Genomic DNA, 20702 nt, shown 5'->3' on the forward strand with positions numbered 1-20702 from the left:
CTTCTGACTCACACCAACATGATCCTACCCCACCCCTCAACCACAAATTGTCTTCCCTCCCAGCGTTTCCCTCCAAGAACAAATCTCCCTTAAGGCACCGCCCAGAAAACCCCAACTTCCCCATCCATCCAGCTGTAGCTCCCCCCCCCCCTCCAGGGCCTACATTTTGCCCCCCAGTGGTCCAGTGGGGTAGCTACTGCGAGCTGTAGTACATATTTTACAGGTGGAACTGCTAGGGGCAGGAGCAAGTGGAAATCACTCCTGTTCACTACACTAGACCACCAGGGAGCATAAGATAGTGCCTAGGGAGGCCTTTGGGTAGATGGGTGAGGGGGTGTTTGGGAAGTGGGATGAGATCTGTTTAATGGGGAGCGGGGGTTCATGAAGATGGATAAGACTTGGGGAGAGAGGAGGGGGAGAAAATTACTAATTCACTGATGTGGGGGTCCTAAGCCACATAGGTTTGGGTGGAGAGCACTCGTTTGCAGAGAGCTGGATTTTCAATGCTATTGAGGGCTAATTTAGCTGGCTACAATCAGGGCGTAAAAAATAATGACTGCCATCAGCTGAATATTAACTGGTTCAAGTTTTTCTCTTAATGAATTTTGCTCTTATTCCAGGAGCCCCGGCTAAGTGTCATTGCATCAGATCCGAGCTATCGAAGGAACTTCACAGCGACAAGTTCAGTCAGGTTATCTCAGCAGGACATAGATGAAACAATTGATATCATCACTGATGTGATTGTGAGTAGTTGTACATTTTTCCCTGGCCATTGCTGCAATGTAAGTGGGTAATTTTATGATAGGGTAGCTAAGCAGAAAAGGCACATGAGCGCACTGTTTTATAAAGGAAACATATGTGCTTGTACTTATTTTGAAAGCATATGGATGTCTCAGTGTGCCCAAATGGATGTTCAAAGCATGGAGTAAGCATACTATTGGTATTTACAGTCAACTATACATCTAGTTTAAGTACTACTCTGTGATTGGCGGTACACTTAAATAGTGCATCCTTCTTTGCATATGTTTGTGCAATCATCACTAAACCAAACATGCATTATGATAAAATCAGCATATAAGAGTTGTCGATAGACTGATCTCATATCTGTTGTCTTATCTTTTTTTTTTTTTACAGTATGCAAATGTGGAGCATTCGGTAAGTTTCTTACTCCTATTTTTCATAATTAAGGGACTTTGCTTAGGTGAGGGCAGAAATTTCACTGTCTGTGCAGTTCATATCTTCTCTGTTGTGGAGATGTTATGTGCAAATCATATTTGGTTTTATTTTAAATGTACAATGTATTATATTTCCCAAATTTACAAATCACAAAAAATAAGAAGATATATTAGTCTTAATCTCAAAAGCAAAGAAGTTATTGTATCAAATTATCACCCCCTACTTTAATTTAAAGCATCAATCCTACATAACTTCAAATGGGACAAGGACAAGTTATACTAAGGAAAAGAAAATAAGAACCAATTGAAAAGGGAAATCTATCCTACAAGGACTCTAAACATAATACCCCTTATTAGCCACATACTGAATAATAGAAAAGAAAAACAAGGGCCTGTGCCCTATTCTGTAGTGACAAAACTTCTTTTTTGGTTTTCTGTGTTTTAACATGTACTTCAGGAAAGACAGAAATATTATATGGATGAAACAATTGTGAACTGAATTCATAGCTTAACTTCAAAATATTATTTCGGTTAGAAGCCAAAACGAAGGATGCATGATCTCCTCTAATGAGATGTCCAACTGAACAGATAGATTAAGATTTTTTAAAAATCAGAATTTCCTTCACCCTCCCCCAGCCACCTCACTGAGCCTGGAATGTAATAAACTCCAGAGATAGCTAGGAGTGAGAGGTTCCAAATGCAGTATTTCAAGAAAATATTTCATCAGCATCTCTGTAAAACAAGCAAAACCCCTCCATCAAACTTGAACAAGATAAGTTCAAGAAATATAAATATTATATTGAATTAGGTTTTCCAGTTTTTCTACTTTATTTTACAGTAGGAGGTTCCCTTTAGTGACTGCCTGGTTAAATACTTATTGATGCTCCAAATTCTTATCTTGAATATGGAGTATAGCTGTATATCTTCCATTTACTCTTATACAGCTGATGTTTTAGAGGCCACTTCTGCTGGAACTGAATGGAGAAGAAGAACATAATTAAGTATGCTTTCTTCCTCCCAGCAAGGGAGGTGAATAGAGAGGATGAGGCAGAGAGGGTAGCAGAGAGGAGCATGGGGACAGAAGAGGAATGAAGTGATAGAGAAGAGGAAGAAAGCCAGAAAGAGGGGAAGGGTAATAAGGATCAGGACCAGAATGGGGGAATGGAAGGAAGAAATGCACTAAAGAGGGAGAGGAGGATGAGTCTGACTTGGTGTCCTGATGCAATAGGGAAAATTGACAGCATTTAATTGATGAAGTTCCATAAAAATGGGAAAAATTGAGAGAGAGTCTGGGAAACACAGCTGATGACACTGGTGCCATATTTGAGGTCTTGCCTGAAAATTGAGGACATCTGACAACTTTAGGAACTTTGCAACACTGGATGGTCTTCTGGGCCTAGAATTTCCTGTAGGGCCAAGAAATGGAATTCCTGTGAATAGTAACGCTAAGCTCTTCTCTCCTCACATTGTCCCTAAAATATACAATTATCTGCAGATTCACCAGGAAGGGCTCCTGTCAGTAGGATACTCATCTCCTGTTGTTCTACAGCTTCTTGGACATCCTAAATAGTTGCATCCTTCAGAAGAGACTTATAAACCAAGTTATTCAGGAAATTTGTCAAGTCAAACTAACCTTCTCAGTATATCCCTGGACCCTAATGCTTCTTCTAATTATCTATCTTGTAATCTCACTGGGTATGCCCAGACCAATTCTTATGTAATCTGCCTAGAACCGAAAGGTATTGGTAGAATAGAAGACACTAATGTAATGTAATGCAATTCATATTCACCTGGTACATATTGCTGTGGACAATGTCTTAAATTAGTTTTCTATTTATTATGGGGACAATATTCACTTTACCATACCTGTAGTTAATTTTCAAAGTCAAACTATCTTCCTTGTAAAAATAAGACATAAGGTATGTTATACTTGGGTATCTATTTATATTTAGATGTCAAATATACATATGCATTTTTCCTTCTTTGTCTCTGGAATGGCCATTTTTCTCATTGGCTAAATACTGCCTTAATGAAACTAGGCATATATATTTATCCTTTCAGAAGGGTACAATGTTCACCTCCTTAGTCACCACCCTACTAAATCCCCTTGAAAATTGTCTACTACATTCTTCACATATTAGAGCCTGATAACCCCTCTCTTAGAGGGCAGATATGAATCACTTGCTGATATCATGTGCTGGACATGGGTTACATAGGTCGTTGTTTATTAGTCAAAGTGCTGACTGAATCAAGCTATTGGCCCAGATGCTCTAAACTTGCCATTTAAATCTCGTGGGTTGCTGTGACTGATAAATTGTCTGATTTGAAATTGATGATCAATGTCCAAACAATTTTGCATGCAAATGAGTTTTGTGGAGGTCTGCCATAATCCCATCCGATTGGTCATAGGATAAAGCGACAGACACATGCACAAGAATAGAGGCACATATGTGTGCATGTGCCAGGAAAAGCTACATCGTAGTTACACATGAGCGTCAATCATAGGCATGTCTTATTATAGCATATCATAGGCGTACATCATAGGCGTGCATCATATGTATCTATATGTGTCCGTCCATGCCATAGGCGGAGAGGAAATAACTGTTGGAGAAGTATCAGCAAACCATTCAAATGTGAATGTTTTTTTCTATACTGCTACTGCTACACATATATGCTGCCCCGGCATCTTTTTAAAAGCACGCATGAGACGTGTTTATAACATGTGTATATTAGATAGATTGTGAGCCCACTGGGACAGACAGGGAAAAATGCTTGAGTACCTGAATAAATTCATATAAATTGTTCTGAGTTCCCCTGGGAGAACGGTATAGAAAATTGAATGAATGAATAACTAATTGTCTAAATAAAGTAAGTTTCAATTTCTAGAATCTGCAGGCCAGATTTGCCAGTGCACACTTTGATGCATGTGCACATGAGATACACCTTTAACACATGCGTCTTCGATGTGCTTAAAACACACTATCAGTACCTCCTAACCTGTTGGTAATTTTGGCTTGTTAAAGGTTGGTGCTTCATTTAGTGCATCACCAGGCAATGTTAGGGCATCGCCCGGAGTCTCATTTTAATATTAATGACCTCGTTGTACTACATTTACATAGCAGAGTCAGAGGCTGCTATGAAGCATGGAAAAGACCGCGATGAGCCATTATGAGCATAGATAGGTAAAATACTTTACAAAACCAGTTAGAACTAGTTTAGCTTCGATCATTGAATACATGGTAGATTTAGAACATCTGGGCCATGCCTTTTATTAGCTACAACACTGTCTAATCATTAACATCAATACTGTATGCATAACTTCTATGTTCTTGTTGGTCACTGCTAAAGTTACCAACATTACAAATGAAAAATAAGGGGCAGTTTTTATGATGAATGCAAATTGATAATTTTATAAATCAAATTATAGTATATAATTCTTCTACCCAGGGAGGTTTGGTCAAAAACATTATATCAAATAAATTCCTTTTGTCAGTTTTTTGTGATATCGGAATCTTGCCATTAGTCAAAGCAGTTTCTGAAGCAGGTCAAGTCCTGAAGTTAGTTATGACGTTCCTTGGAGCAATTACCTATTGCTGTGTCAGCATTGTCTGGCACAAATCATTTCTTGTTAGCATCTGCATTGATATAATTCACTTTCTATTGTTAGCGTCAGAGCTGCTTGATGTGGATTTCCTTTGTCCATGCTGTTTGATGTCCCCTCTACTAGCATCAATGCATTTTGACTCAATTCACTTCCTCCTATTGGTATTGGTGATCTCTGACATGTATCTTACTGTTGTTGATGTCAACACTGTCTGACCATGTGAACTATTTCCTGCTATTGCCATTAGCCCTGTCTGAAAGAGGTTTCTAACTATTCAGTGCTGTTAGATGAGTGAATTTCCCACACACATTTTTCTAACCCCTGATATTTTATTGTACTTTGTTTATTTGCTGTTAAGTGAAATAACAAAAAATTATTTTTTTTTCTGGTCTCTTAATGTTCTGCTTTTATATTTCTTTACAGTGCTGCTCCTTTGAGTGCCAGGTAAGAAAAAGAAAATATGAGAAACAAATACATGTAGTGGTATATTTCTTACTGGTTTGGCATGTTTCTTTTCACATGGCTGTGGTTCTATGTGACTGAAGTCCTTTACATTCCTTTATATATGGATGTAGTTCCATATGCTTCTTTCCAGAAGGCTGTGATTTCACATGTGACCCCCTAGGGTTACCAGATTTTACGATTGTAAAATCTGGACTCATGGTCCCTTCCCCAGGCCCGATCAGCCCCACCCATCATGCCCCAGCCCTGCCCTCCAACCTCTTCTTGTGCTCAGAGCTGCGTTGGTGGGGCATCTGTACATGACACGATGATGGATTTTATAGAGAGTCACTGAGTATGTGTGCATGGATAGAGAAATATGTAGGAGGAGTTAGAAGCCCCTAACCAGAGTGGGAGGGGTGACTAGTATAATAGGGAGAAGAGGAGTATGATCAGGGCTTTAGTTAGCCTGTTTCTCCCACTAGAGCCCTAGTACTGAGGGAGACTTGAAAGTTTGACAGTTTGTGAGAAGAAAGTTTGTGTGGGCTTGCTAGAAGAGCAGACAGCAGAGTGTTCCAGCTTGGCAGGAAGATAGTATGGTCCAGGATTGAGAAGTGAGGGTGGGACCCGGAGAGGCTCAACAAAAGAATCAGTGGGACTTTGCTTTCAAGGGTGTCATCAGGAGAGAACAGAGGAAGAATTATGTGGAGACCCATCTCAAAAGAGTAGTCTTGTGAGTGAGAGACTCTGCTTACAACAGAGCCTGCATGGAGTGTTTCAGCTTGGCGAGAAAGATAAAGTGGTTCCAGGCTGAGGAAAGAGGGTGAGACCCGGTGTGGCACCGCATGTAATAAAGGAAATGAATGAAGAGATTGGGTAACATAATTAAAGTGTTCCTAAAGTGACTTTAATATAAACAGCTGTAAAACCAGTGTCAGTATTCCAGAAAATAAATTGTAAATAGTTGTTAATTATCTCTACAATCAAGTTCAAGTAAAGTTCTGATTATGAATTGCACTATGATGTCTGCTGATTTCCTAGATGACCGATAAGGTAGTGGCTGAGTGTGATGTTTGAATCCAGGAAAGCGATTCTTTGGCCTACTGAATAAAGTCTGGCCCTGGCCTATACCCAGCTCAGAGACTGTTCCGAATAAATTCTTTTTGTAAACCCTGGTCACCTGAAGAGCTGACTGGTGCCCACAGACTGTGTGTGAGTGAGACCAGGGTTACACATAAGTTTTGGAATGAGGTTGAAGGGGTGCACACAGGCCCTGGCACTATCCCTTTCTACTACCTGCCTGACACCTGTAGAGCAGGGAATTTATTTCTCCTCCAGTCACTCTGTCCATCCTTTGGTTACCACTACTGTGTAACTAGGGTTACCAAATGCCTGGATATACCTAGACATGTCCTATTTTTAGAGGACTGTCCAGGTGTCTGGATGGATTTTCAAAACCATTTGAGATTGGGACCACATCTGGAGGGCATCTGTGAATGCACGGGTGTAGCACGGTGACGTCACATGCCAAACTCGCTCCCAAGAGACAAGTACCCCGGGAAATGGCCCCTCCTAGCTAGTTGCTGGTTCAAGGCAACTATTCAAATGGTAAGCCAAACTCTTATTCAAATTCAAATGGCCCAATAGCAAGCCAAATCCTTAAGCTCACTTTATTACAGAGCTGAGCAAAACAAAGATTCAGGATACAGAATTTTCTAAACCCAAAGCACCCCTTTCCACTGAGCAGACACACAGAATTTGCATAACTTCACTTTAGCAGAGCAGAAAAACAGTTGCTGTGTTACAAGCACATGTGTTCCCACCAAGTCTTTGTCCCAGGAAGTAAGAAAACTTCATGAAAGTTTCAGTGCTTTTGCATGTTGGGAATGCTAATTTTAATTGGTTGTGAATCCCATATTACGGGTATAAAAGTTTAATTAAACGAAACATGTAGGGTGGGGCAGTTCTTTGAATTATTTTAAATATCAAGCGGTATAATTTAAAATAAATTCCAGCTTCCACAGGCAACCAAGCCAACTTGAATATACCATGGTGTAAGTCTTTCAAATTTATGCAATGAACAAATCAGCCAAATGGCAGTATTTTGTATAGTCTGTAACTTTCTTAGTAATTGTTTAGAGCAGCCTAAATAAACAAGATTACGGTAATCCAATTTGGACAACAGTAATGCTTGTACAATTACTCTAGACTTGTCCTTGTGAAATTCTTCTAAGATTACGCATTGTCCAGAAGCAACTTCTAACAAGAGTATGTACTTGGGTTTCCATTGTTAAGTGTTGATCCAGTACACACACACATCCTTTCACAACGCTGCAGTAGCAGCTGCCGTGCAGCAAATGCTCCGACACCCATGAAATCCCTTTGGGCATTACCACAGCAGCAGCCACTACTGTGGCTTTGTAAAAGGAGCCCACTGTCTGTTAAATGGGAGGTGGTAAGGGATCCCATGTGAACCTTTTACAGGTATAATGTGCACCAATATGAACATTTCTAAATGACCTGAAAAAAAGTTGCAATGTGTTGAATCTGGGCTTAGCATATGCCAAAATCTTGCATTAAAACGCATTAAATCCATAATTTAACACACTTTAGTATAAGAGGACTCAACAGACCTGACAAACTTGTTAAAAAGAAAGCTGACTATGAAGAAAAACATTTTTAAAACAGTTATTAAAATTTTAAATTAAAAAGGCTAGTTTTTACCTTTCTTCTGATTAAGTAATTATTTTCTAAATAAATGTATTTTGGTATATTATATACAGTAATAAATGGGGAGTCATCCTTGTACAGGCACATCTCCACCCATTTTTTTCTAACCAGCCCTGTCTGCATTACAGAAGAAATAAATAAAAGACCCTCCTGTGTAATCTTAGTATTCACTTGCAGACAAATGTGGCAAAATCTTTCATCAAATAATTGAGTCCTAGATTATACACAGCTTTAAAAATTAAAAAGCAAAACACATATTTCTTTCAGCTAATTGGAAGCTAATGCAAATCTTTCATGACACTGGTATCATCTTATCACACGTTTGCTTTCCTGCCACTATCTATCTGGCCTTGCACAATCTGTCACTTTTGGCCATAGTACTGTGACACATCTTAATGATATTCACATTTGTCTATGGGTTCTTGAATTAATTGCTATGCTTAAATATTTTTTTCAGCCTGCCAGAGGACCTCCAGGACCGGCTGGTGATCCAGGTTATGAGGTGGGTTAATGGAATGTGAACAAGAAATATGTCTGACTCTAATACATAACAGAAAGGAAGAACTTGTCTAAACCTGCAGCTGCTTTCACTACTAATTATCACATTAGAGACTCTGATGAGTTAACATTTATTTACGAGGATAATTTTAAAACAGGCTGCTTATGTTAACAAGGCGTGTAGGTGTATATGTTCAGCCTATTTTAAAAGCAGCATATAATGTGCCTTTATAAAATTACATGAGTAAAATTGGGCACATACAGTTACATTTGGTACTCCAAATGTTTATGTTCTATTAGTGTTTACTATACTGCCTTTTTTAAATCAGGTACAAGCAGTTCACATTTAAAAACATCAGGAAAGCAGAAAGGAACATCAAATATTTGACAGAGGAGAGAGAAGATAAGGGGATTTTAATAGATGTGGGAAATCCTCTTAAGCTAAGGACAAGAAATACAGAGCCAGTGAAGCTGGTTTAGGGATGTAGAATAGAAACAAACAAAGATACACAAATGGACAGACACTGATTCTTAGTCTGCCACATCCTCTGGGGTAGCTCTTAACCTGGTATTGCTGAAGAGAACAACAAAGCTGCACTTTGGGAATGCCAGAACAATAAGGTAAGTCTTGAGAGCAGGCTGGAATTTTTGGTCTGAGGGTTCCATGCTGAAGAATAATAGCAGGACATTCCAGAGTGTTGGAATTTCCAGAGGGAACTCATGAATTGATTAAAGGAATGGAGTCAGGCAATGTTCTGAGCTGACAGAGCAAAATTGATCCCAGTATAGACTACATTATAGCAGTCTAAGTATGAAACCATGGTAAAAAGCAAAGTTAGCTGAGCTACCTTATCAAGGTAACCACAGACCAATCAGAATTGTCACAGCACAAAGAAGCCACAACAGTCAATATGTGTACTCTGAATGAAAGTTGATAGTCAAGAACAACATCCATGCATTTAAAGGAATGAATTATGGTTATTGGGGACCCCAACAGCAGGGAGGCAAGAGATGGATGGACTGCCGACTGGTAATTCAGGATGCAGGGTCTTTGCTGGATCAGGTCATGCAGCCAGTCAACAATGATATTGAGATAATGATGAAGCTCAGAAAGATCCAGATTATTTGGTGATAAAGAAAATATTGACTAGTATTTTGTACTGATGTCGCCAAGAGACTGAGGCAAGTGTTAAACAGTAGAGGGGAAAGTTTAACCCCGTAGGACCCTGCAAGGCAGGATGTGAGAAGAGGAAATAGAAGAGAAGAGGAAGAATAAAGAAGAGGAAGGTAGGATAACTGTGAAACAGCAGCTGTACAAGAATGATGTGAAAAAACCAAAACAAATTGATCCCAAGATATCCACAGAGAAGAAAATCCAGAGAAAACCAAAAAAACTCTGTGGAGTGACGATGTTCCTAAATGGACTTTATTTGAAAGAGTCAAAGTTCCAAAGGTACACCAAAATCATCCACATAAAATAATTTCATCCACATAAAAATAGGTTATCCACATAAAAGCCTTAAAGGACCTAGTCTGCTAGGGAAACAGGACCCAACACAATTGCTTCCCACGTATTCACCTTTATAGAACTCCCAGGACCCCTGAAGAAGACTTTTTGTTGAAACGCGGACCGTGTTGGGTCCTGTTTCCCAAGAATGATGTGAACAACTGAAGGAAACCCCAATATTGGCTAACCTGGTAAGCAAAGCCTCTAACAAACTGAGAGGAAACACTAGAGCCAGAGGTAGAATTTTGTGTGAGTATGTGCTGGAAATAACAGAAGTGTGTGCATATATTTTTAAGAGGTACCTTATGTACATGAATATAAACTCATCCAAACATAAACTGAGATAACATTTTTCTCCAGCATTCCTCACCTTCCCCACTTCCATGTGGTGTCCGACAATCTTCTCCTTCCCTCCCTCTCCTGTAGTGACCAGTATTCCTCCCTCTCCTTCCTTCACCTGTGGTGTCTGGCATTCATCCCCTTACCTCCTTCATTGATGGTGACTAGCTTTCTTCTCTGTACTTTCCTGTGCATGATCAGTCAGTATGGGGTCTTGGCGATGTGTTACAGAATTGTCTCATTTGTGCATACAGAACATATACATGCATATATTTAAAAAATACATAGCCCAGATAGTTTGAGAAAAATCCATTTCTTCATATAGAATTAAATTCAGTAAATGACATCCCAATTTAAGTCTATAAATGATGTTCCAAGCTGAGTGTCATTTATAGAACAGTGCTTAATGCAAAGATCTATGCCTAGTTTTGGATATGAGGATTTACATCAAGTGAAACCTGGTATAAAATCTCCCATATTCTATAATACTGCATGCATCTGAATTGAACATTCCTAATCCGCTCATGCCCTTCCTATGGTTATGCCCCCTTTTCAGACGCATGTTAAAAACTCTTTACATGCATTTTTATAGAATAACACCTGAGAAGATGCACATGCAAATTCAAATTATTGCCAATTAATACAATAATTAAAAGCATTCAATTATTGGTGCTGACTCATTATCCAGTTAAATTGCCTGTGCAAATTGAACACTTGCAATTTTGAGTGGCATTTATAGAATTTGTTGGATAGTGGTTTATGTGTAATTGTCTCACTAGGCTCTGGCATTATGTAAATATATTACAGTTAGTTAGCAAAAAGGTTCTGAAAAGTCTGCTCAGCACAGGACCTGTTGTCTGCTCATCAGCTCTCAGTGACACCCCCCTCCTCCTTGAATTCTCATTCCTCACTTAAACAGGTGTTTAAAGTTTATAGCTGACTCCTTCCTTACCTGCTTTTGGGGAAAAGCATGAGCAAATTTATTTTTAACTACACTTAAACCCTACCTTCCCTACCTTGGCGCTCACATAACCATGCCTCTCGTGTGTGAACTACAAGTTTCAAGTTTATTTAATCTTGATATATCTGGATATACCGCACATCAAATGTCTGAGCGGTTTATAATTTTAAAACCATCTTAAATAGTAAAATAACATATAAACAGAGGAACAATAAGACAAAAATTTGAAATATAAAAGGACTAAAAAGGGAAGGATAAAGGGGAGTAATACAAAATATTATGATACTAGCTCCCAGGCAATTTTGACCATGCCACCATTGTCATACAGGCCTCACAAGTCTGACAAGTCTCACCAATCTAGGCCTAGGAAACTCTCTCATATCCAGGATAAATCTTATTGTCTGCTAAGGAGGTGCCAGATGCTCATTCCTTCCCCTTTACCCCATGACTCCTGTACATCACCACCTCCTCCTAATACTGACTTTTCCCAATCTCTCACTTCAACCCAAACCATTGAACCCCTCACCACATCACTCACTTTTTGAATTCCCCACCTCCCCCTCCCTTCTTTCCTCCACCCTCTTCTGAGCTCTAAAGCTTCAGCACTTTCTCCCTCTCATTTAGCCACCTCCACTCCTTTCCCTACTCCACATTCCATAAGGTGTACAAACCTCAGCCCTAGCTGAGCCCTAAAATCTGCTACTTAGAATATGTGCATGTGCCAGGTCTGCTAAGTATCTTTGACTCAGATTCCAAACTCATGCCAATTTTATCCACTTCAAATTCTTACTGATCTCTTTCCAATCTGCTCTTTCACTTGCCAAACAAGATTACTTCACCTATCTGATTGACTCTCGGCTCCAACCTTTGCCGTCTCTTTGCCACACTAAACTCTCTACTCAAACTAACCTCACCCCAACCCCTCCATCTCTTTCCTCCCAGTCTATGGATGACCACTTCTATGATAAGGTTCACAAGATCAACCTCAACTAAGCCACCTCCACCTCTTCTTTCTCCTGCCCCTGTCGCTTTTTTTTCTTTTCCCAAAATCATTAAAGATGAAACTGCACACATGCTTTACTCTGCTCCTCTGATCCGATTCCACTTACCTACTCAGAACCATTTTTCCTACTATCACCCCTTCCATCTGTCACATCCTCAATCTATAACTTTCCATGGCAACTGTCCCAGATGTCTTCAAACATGCCATAATTTCACCCCTCTTCAAAAAAACATCACTGGACCCTACCTGTCCTTCCCACTATTGCTCCATCTCCCTCCTCCCCTTCTTATCTAAACTGCTCAAATGTGCTGTCCATCACCATTCCCTTGACTTCTTGTCAACCCTAACTGTTCTTGACCCACTCCAATCAGACTTTCGCCCCCTATGCTCTATTGAAACTGCCCTTGTCAAAATCTCCAATGACCTGTCTCTGGCCAGATCCAAAGGCCTCTATTCTATCCTCTTCAATCTTGATCTATTTGCTGCTTTTGACACCGCCTTCTCCTTGATATGCTGTCCTCACTTGGATTTCAGGGCTCTGTTCTCTCCTCTCACACCACACCTTTATATGTATAGTGGTGGATCCTCCTCCACTCCTTTCCCACTGTCCTGGGACCCCTTCTCTTCTTTATCTATACTCATTCCTTTGGTGCTCTGATCTCTTCCCATGGTTTACAATACCACCTGTATGCTGACAACTCTCAAATCTACCTCTCCACACCAGAAATCTCTACAGATATCCAGGTCAGTGTCAGCCTGTCTATCTGACATTGAAAATAAGAACATAAGTAATGCCTCTGCTGGGTCAGACCAGAGGTCCATCATACCCAGCAGTCTGCTCATGCAGCGGCACATCAGGTCCAGGACCTGTATAGTAATCCTCTATCTATACCCTTCTATCCCCTTTTCCGAAGTCCCACTGCCACTTAAAGCTGAATATGCCCAAGACTGAGCTACTTATCCTTCCACCTATACTCACCTCTCCTCTCCCTCCACTCTATTTCAGTGGATGGTGTTCTCATCCTCTCTGTCTCATCAGCTTCCAACCTTGGGGTCATTTTTGGCTCCTCTCTCTCCTTCTCTGCACAAATCCTGCAGACCACCAAAATCTGTCGCTTCTTTCTATATAATATGATCAAAATACAACCCTTCCTCTTGGAGCACACCACCAAAACCCTTATCCACATCCTTATCACCTCTCATCTTGATTACTGCAACTTGCTTTTCACAGGTCTTCCTCTTAACCACCTCTTTCTCTTTCAATCCGTCCATAATTCTGCTGTATGACTTATATTCTACCAGAGTCGTTATACCCATATACCCTCTCTTCAAATCACTCCACTGGCTCTCTATCCATTGTCGCATACAAATCAAACTCCTTTTATTGACTTACAAATGCGTTCACTCCAAAGATCTTCAATATTTCTCCTCTCTTATTTCTCCCTATACTCCTCTCCGGGAACTCCGTTCATCAGGTAAGTATCTCCTACCAGTACCCTTCTCCACTAAAGTCAACTCCAGACTCTGTTCCTTCTCTCTTACTGGAACAGACTACCTGAATCACTACATCAAGCTTTATCCCTGGCTATATTCAAATCCAGGCTCAAGGCCCACTTCTTTGAGGCTGCTTTTAACTCAACCTCTACTCGCTGTAGGGCATTCATACCTGATGAACTCCCCAACCCCCTACTTGTCATGTTTGTTTGTTGATTAGATTGTAAGCTCTTCTGGGCAGGGACCATATCAGTGCTGCTTACATCTAGCAGTGCTATAGAAATGATAAGTAGTAGTAGTAGTAGTAGCCTTGTTTATATTAACATTATTAATATTTACTTGCAGGGTGAAATCGGAAAGACGGGACTTCCTGGAGAGAGAGGAGAACCTGGTGATACAGTAAGTAATATAAAGTCAAGAGGAACAACATGAGTTTCTGAGGGAAGAGTTATGCAGAGAAAAGAGAAGGTTTGCATAGATCTTCTTTAGGGGAGGAGAATGAAGGTAAGGGAGCTTGCAATAAGGGGGGAATAAGGGATAGGAACTTGTATATCACCTTTTTGTAGTTAATCAACCACAGTCACAGCAGTTTGCATACAGGAACTCAAGCATTTCCCCCTATCCGTCCCGGTGGGCTAACAATCTATCTAATGTACCTGGGACAGTGGAGGATTAAGTGCTTGCCCAGAGTCACAAGGATAGTGCAGAGTTTGAACTCACAACCTCGGGGTGCTGAGGCTGTAGTTCTAACCACTGCACCACACTCTCCTCCAATAAAGTTCTGAATGGAGGGGAATGGAGGAATCAAGGAAAGACTTGAGGGTTTCTCATGAGAGGCAAAATAGGGGGAAGGAAAAGGAGGGTTTGTAGTGAGGTTGTAGGTGACATGGAGTTCATACGTTAGGAAGCGTGCAGGCTACTGAGTGGAAAAAAATTAAGTCAGAGGGGTATAGAATTATCAGGTGAAACACGGTAAAAGGCCAGAGTGGTGTGGGATTACTTGGTGAAAAAAAGTGCGATCAAAAGAGTGAAGAGATATTGGAAAGCATGAGCACTTACTAGTCGTAGAACTGGTATAAATGCTCATGCCTAGATTCAGGAGAAACATACATAGCATATATTACTTATACCCAATTAAATTAGTATATACTCACTTAATTATACATATATAACATATACCCACTTAACCCCCCCCTCCTCTTTTACAAAAGCGCGGAAGAGGTTTTTAGCGCCAGCCGGTATGCTGAATGCTCTGTATTGCTCCAATGGTCATAGAGTTCCTATGAGCATTGGAGCAATGCAGAACATTCAGTGTGCCAGCTGGTGCTAAAAACCTCTTCTGCGCTTTTGTAAAAGTGGGGGGTAAATTAGTATATACCCACTTAAATTATGTATACATAACATATATTGAAACTCACAAATTCCAAAAATGGTGAAAGTGGGAAAATATAAATATATAGGTGGTTTTGTACCTACATAACATTTATAACATTAAAAACATACATAACATTTATAGTATAACATACTGCGATGCTCTGTTACATACTGCCATATCATGCTTCGTACTGTCAGGCCCTATAATATTCTGTCAAGCTCTATTAGTTACCGCAGTGTCATTCCAGACTCAAAACATTACCACCCCATGCTGTATGATGTCTTGTCCTGGCATATCCTATTAAGTATTGCCTTGCTTTTTGAGTACTTTCATGATCCCCTATGTATAGTCCTATCATGTCATGATGAAAAATGTACTATCATGTTCTACTTTATTATGTAAACCCTGTTATGCTTTATTATGTATGTAAACTTGCAACCTGTTCTGAGCTCTTCTGGGAGGACAGGATATAAATCCAACTAAATAAATAAATCCACTTAAATTAGAAACATACATAACATATACCCACTTAAATTAGTCTCCTTTATAGAACACATACCCTTTAGGCTCCCAAATTTAAATGTATAGTAAAAGAAGCCTGGATTATATGTGAGATTTGCAGAATTATACATAACCATGTAGATTTTTCTTTAAACTCAGTATTTTATAAGCCATTTTGTTTGTTTTAAAGTCTACCAATATAAGAGCTGTTCTGGCAAATATATTGTGTCAGAGTCTTCATTACAACTAGTGCCCAGACCAGCCTATCACATCAGGTGAGACATAATAAAGCCAGATGGATTTATTGGTTACCGAGATACAGCAAATGTAGTTTTACAAGACAGGAAGGAAAGGTCCATTTTACACAGAATGTAGAGATTGGATTTGAGATGTCCAGACTGGGCAAAATGTGAGTGAAATTGTTTTATATTACTTTTCTATACCACGTTCTAGAAACAAAATTCAACCAAAATAGTTTACAAAATATTAAAGTAATATAATAAATAGCAATACATCATAAAATGATATATAAGTATAAATACATCAAAATACAAATTGCACCACTAGCTAGAGGCATTGTTTGAATCAATTTCACTCTTACTAAGGCAGGACAAAACTACTATCCCAGGTGAGATGTGAAAAGCATGATTTACTACATTTTATTTTCTAATAGATACTGAATAGCAGAAAAATTATAGTAAACCTTGGAGGGAGTTTGAGGTTCCTGAGTGAGACATATCAAGGTCAACAGGAAACAGGTTTACTCAATAAAACACAGTAAACCTGGAGGTGTGAGTGCTTATTTTTATCCACAGTAAGATTAGTGGAATATGTATATACCGTATTTTCACTCATATACCGCGCACCCGTGTAAAACGCGCACACGGGTATACCGCGCGGGGAACACAAATTTATGTAATAAAATGTTAATATAGCGCGCACACGCATATACCGCGCATGCTAAAACCTCCTCCCGCCTACTCCGAACCGGCATCCTCCCCCCCGCTCACGTCACCCCCTCCCCCTCTGATCCGAGATAATCTGATCCGGCATTCCCCCTGCGAACAGGCATCCTCTCCCCCCCGCTTGCGTCACCCCCCTCCCCCACGATCCTACATCCCCCCCAGCACCGCAAATACAACTCTTACCCAATTGGGCACCGGCACCGGCACCAGCACCAATGCACAGCATGTGCCAGTGCCAGTACCCGAAGATCCTCCCTCGTTGGTTTGGGCTGGGCTGGGCTGGGCCGGGCGGTGCGAGAGAGATCCTCCTTCTTCCTCTGCTGGGCTGGACTAGGCTTTGAGCATTTGCGCATGCTCAAAGCCTTCTGGTCTCACTCTCGGAGAGATAATCTCGGAGAGAGTGAGACCAGAAGGCTATGAGCATGCGCAAATGCTCAAAGCATCTCTCCGAGAGTGAGACCAGAAGGCTTTGAGCATGCGCAAAGGAGGGGGAGGAGGGGTGACACGAGCGGGGAGGAGGATGCCGGTTTGCAAGAATGCCGGATCAGAATGTAAAAAAAAAATTGTAAAATGCGCTCACACGTATTACGCGCATGGTTATACACGGTTTGTAAAATCGTGTATAACGCGCGCATTATATGCGTGAAAATACGGTAATGAGGGGTTGTTATATATGGCAGTCAGTTGCCTAGTGAGTAGCTGGAGTTTGAGTTTTTCCTTTATATAAACAGTATTTATTTCATTGGGTCCAGGGCTGGGACTGAAACAACTTCATTCTCTCTTCACCCTTTCCACTCTCTCAGTAAGCCAGTCTACTACTAAGGCTGGACTAAATGTTTATTTCAATCAAGTCTCTTTATGCAAACAAACACAATCTGGCAGAGATAGACACAATGCTAGAGGCACTAAGGGTGAGTCTGCTGCCGTCAGCATGCCCCAGAAACCTTCTCTTTGGAGAGACTTCCTGTTCCCGCATAGGTGGGATGCTCCAGAGTCAGATTCTAAGCCAAGGTAATGGCAGCAGGCTCACCTCAATGCTGTTGTCGGCCAGCGTGATGATTAAATTTCAGTGAGGAGACGGGGAGAGACATAGGGAGAGAGAGAAGTACTCTCTTACAAAGGGAGGGAGGGTGATGGAGGGATGGAGAGAGAGATGAACCCATAGGGAGAGGGGTTGTGTGTGGGGGGGAGAGAGAGAGAGAGAGAGAAAAGCATCTGCGGGGGGGGGGGGAGTGTTGGAGGGAGGAAGAGAGAGAAAGACTCATGGGGAAGGAGGGACAGAGAGAAAAAAATCACCCATGGGGGGATGCAAGTTGGAGGGTTGTAAAGACAAAGAAGCACCTGCAAGGAGTGGGGATGGAGGGAGAGCGAAAGAGAAACACCTGTGTGTGTGGGAGGGAGGGGGGATGGATGGAGACAGGGAGAGAGAGAGAAGCACCTATGGGGAGGATAGAGGGAGAGAAAGAGAAGCACCTGGGGGAGGGGGGGGTTGAAGGGAGAGAGCGAGAAGCATCCATAGGGGAGTTGGAGGGAGGGAAGAAAAGAAGCCCTTAAAAGGGTACAGAAGATGGGAAGGGGGCTAAGGAAATGGGTGAAAGGTGGGTCAGGCAGGGGTGAGACTGGTGAAAGGTGGGAGGTGGGGATGGGGTGGGGGTCATGTTTCCTCTTTTTGGACTTCACAAATATGGTAACCCTCTCTCCTTTTGAAGTATCTCAGAAGGGATGAAGAAGGATCCCCATTCCCTTAGGTACCCAACAGGACAGATACTTATGCAGCTTCTGTCACTGCTCCTGGATCACTTCTTGATCTTATTACACCAGCTAGAGTAGCACAGTATAAAACCTGTAGATTTCTGGGTTTATATGGCTTAAGGTGAAGGGCTCTTCCTTGGTGCATGTGGCCAGGAAAGCAGGAAAAAACCTCAAAGACAGTTACTGACATGTTAGGCAGATTTTTATACTCAGAGGAGCTCCCTTCCAAAACTGTTCCCTCCTTCTAATTACTGCTCCCTCTTTCTGAAAGATACTATAATGTCCAAGAATCCAACTTTTAATGTCAGACAAAAGGAAAAAATACATTGCTTTGTATAGAGACTAGGAATTTATGCAGGCATCCATACTGCATGATTCTTGTTGACCTATGAATGGTTACAAGGTGAGAAACAGTGAACAATTATTATGTGAGTCATAGAGATGTGGAGATGTAAAGAAAGAGACCTAGATTAGAAGGCAGTGTTTTTACTGGTAAGAGACAGTAAAGGTAAAATGAGGCAAGATGACTGGGGAGGTAGAATGATAATGGGGTTATTGGTGAGACACTATAAATTCAGAGGTAGTTTGGGGGCCTTAGTGAGACATTCCAAGATTAAAGTAGAGTAGGTTTACCAGGTGAGATACACTGTACTGAGCAGAGTGTAGATTACTGGATGAATCACACATTTAGGTCAGAAAGATGCACTGCTATTGGTGATATACAGTAAAGTTGGAGAGATGAAGGATTAACAGCTGAGACATGGTATGACTAGAGGAGATGGGCTTGCATAATAGATAATAATAGTAGCTTAGATAATAGTCATATTTCTTTTAAAATGTTTTATATCTTTCTTGATTTAGTTGTATGAATACAGCTAGGTCATATGAGGGTTATGTCTATACAAGGAAAGCTCTGGTTGGCTATTAAGTGCTATGATTTTTTTGCTATAGGGTCGGCCAGGGGACCTCGGACCTGTGGGTTACCAGGGAATGAAGGTAAGCTTTATTCATTATCACAAAATGATTTAAAATTATCTTAATAGTTTGGGGTAATTTCATAACAAGGCACCTACATTTTCCAAAAATACACCTATTTTATAAAGGCAGTATAGATGATAGTATATGCCTTTATATAATACATAGGGGGAGACTAGGGGCTGCAACCTCCTCCAAAGGCTTCAAGTGCCAGTGCTATATTGGCTGCCCTTTGGGGTCAAACTTACTTCCACTTCTGATCTCCATCAGCTCCCCATTTGCTGATGCTGTGTGAGGAAATTAGTTAGTTGAACTATGGCCCCAGTGGCCACATGATTGTGTTGCCTATAATCACCTGCCCCGTGTTAAGATGCCCCCAAATTAAATATCAAAGCTACACCTATGATAAAATTGGCTCCTAGTTCTATTCTAAACAGTGCATAAATGCTCTTGCATAAGTTTACACTTGCTCTGAAGTAGGTGCAACTGTATGTGTATTTTATGGGTCTGATTCTAAAAATGGTGACCCGATTGTAGGAGGCAGTAGGCGTCCTACCACTGTCTAATGGATCAAGTGGGATACAATTTAAAAAAAAAAATCGATGAGGTGTCTAGGCATGCCTACAGGTGCCTAAGGCTGACATAGGCATGGCTTACATCGGAAGTGGCCTTAGGCATCCATAGATTTGAGTCAGATGCCTTAAATGTAGGCCTGTAAAACACTGGCCTACATTTAAAGCATCTATACTAGAAATAGGCACAATTTTGGCTGCGGCGCCTACTGATGATTGACATGTGGGAGGCACCCGTTCTGCAGGCACCTACTGCAGCAGGTGCCGTTTCCAGAATCAGGCCCTATGGCCCTGATTCTCCAAAGTGTGTCCCGATTTTAGGCAGTTGTAGGCGTCCTACAGCTGTCTAATCAGCCAATCGGGATGCACGTTTTTTTAAAAAATGCTCCCCGGGCAGGCCGCCTATATTGAAGGCGCCTCCGGGAGCCTAGGGAGGCCCGCAAGACGCCTAAGCTCGCCTAAGGGCCTTAGGCGGGTCTTAGGCGAACCTAGGCGGCCCTACGCATCTCCCTAGTAGAGGAAGAGACGCTTAAAATGTAGGCCAGCAAAATGCTGGTCTACATTGTAAGTAGACGCGGCCGCTATACTTATGGCAGCAAGGGATCTCCCTGCTGCAATAAGTATAGCGGCCGCGGTCGCGGCCGCCTATCCCATCGCCAACAGGAGGATGCCCAATCCTCCTGCCGGAACCCCCCTGGAACCCCCCTCCCCCCCAAATTGGTAATTGCCGACAGGAGGATGCCCAATCCTCCTGCCGGAACCCGCCTGGAACCCCCCTCCCCCCCAAACTGGTAATTGCCGACAGGAGGA

General features: G+C 41.3%; 1 protein-coding gene across 1 annotated transcript in view; it reads left to right on the top strand.

The window, feature by feature from the left end:
- COL6A1 (collagen type VI alpha 1 chain) overlaps positions 1-20702 on the top strand; it is a 218504-nt gene that overhangs the window by 39703 nt on the left and 158099 nt on the right. The window contains exons 5-10 of the mRNA XM_033945115.1: positions 621-743; positions 1135-1155; positions 5203-5223; positions 8408-8452; positions 14098-14151; positions 19297-19341. Of these exons, the coding sequence (XP_033801006.1) occupies positions 621-743; positions 1135-1155; positions 5203-5223; positions 8408-8452; positions 14098-14151; positions 19297-19341 (309 nt within the window). The remainder of the gene's footprint in view (positions 1-620; positions 744-1134; positions 1156-5202; positions 5224-8407; positions 8453-14097; positions 14152-19296; positions 19342-20702) is intronic.

This window comes from Geotrypetes seraphini, chromosome 5 (genome assembly GCF_902459505.1).
Source record: "Geotrypetes seraphini chromosome 5, aGeoSer1.1, whole genome shotgun sequence".
Classification (NCBI taxonomy): Eukaryota; Metazoa; Chordata; class Amphibia; order Gymnophiona; family Dermophiidae; genus Geotrypetes; species Geotrypetes seraphini.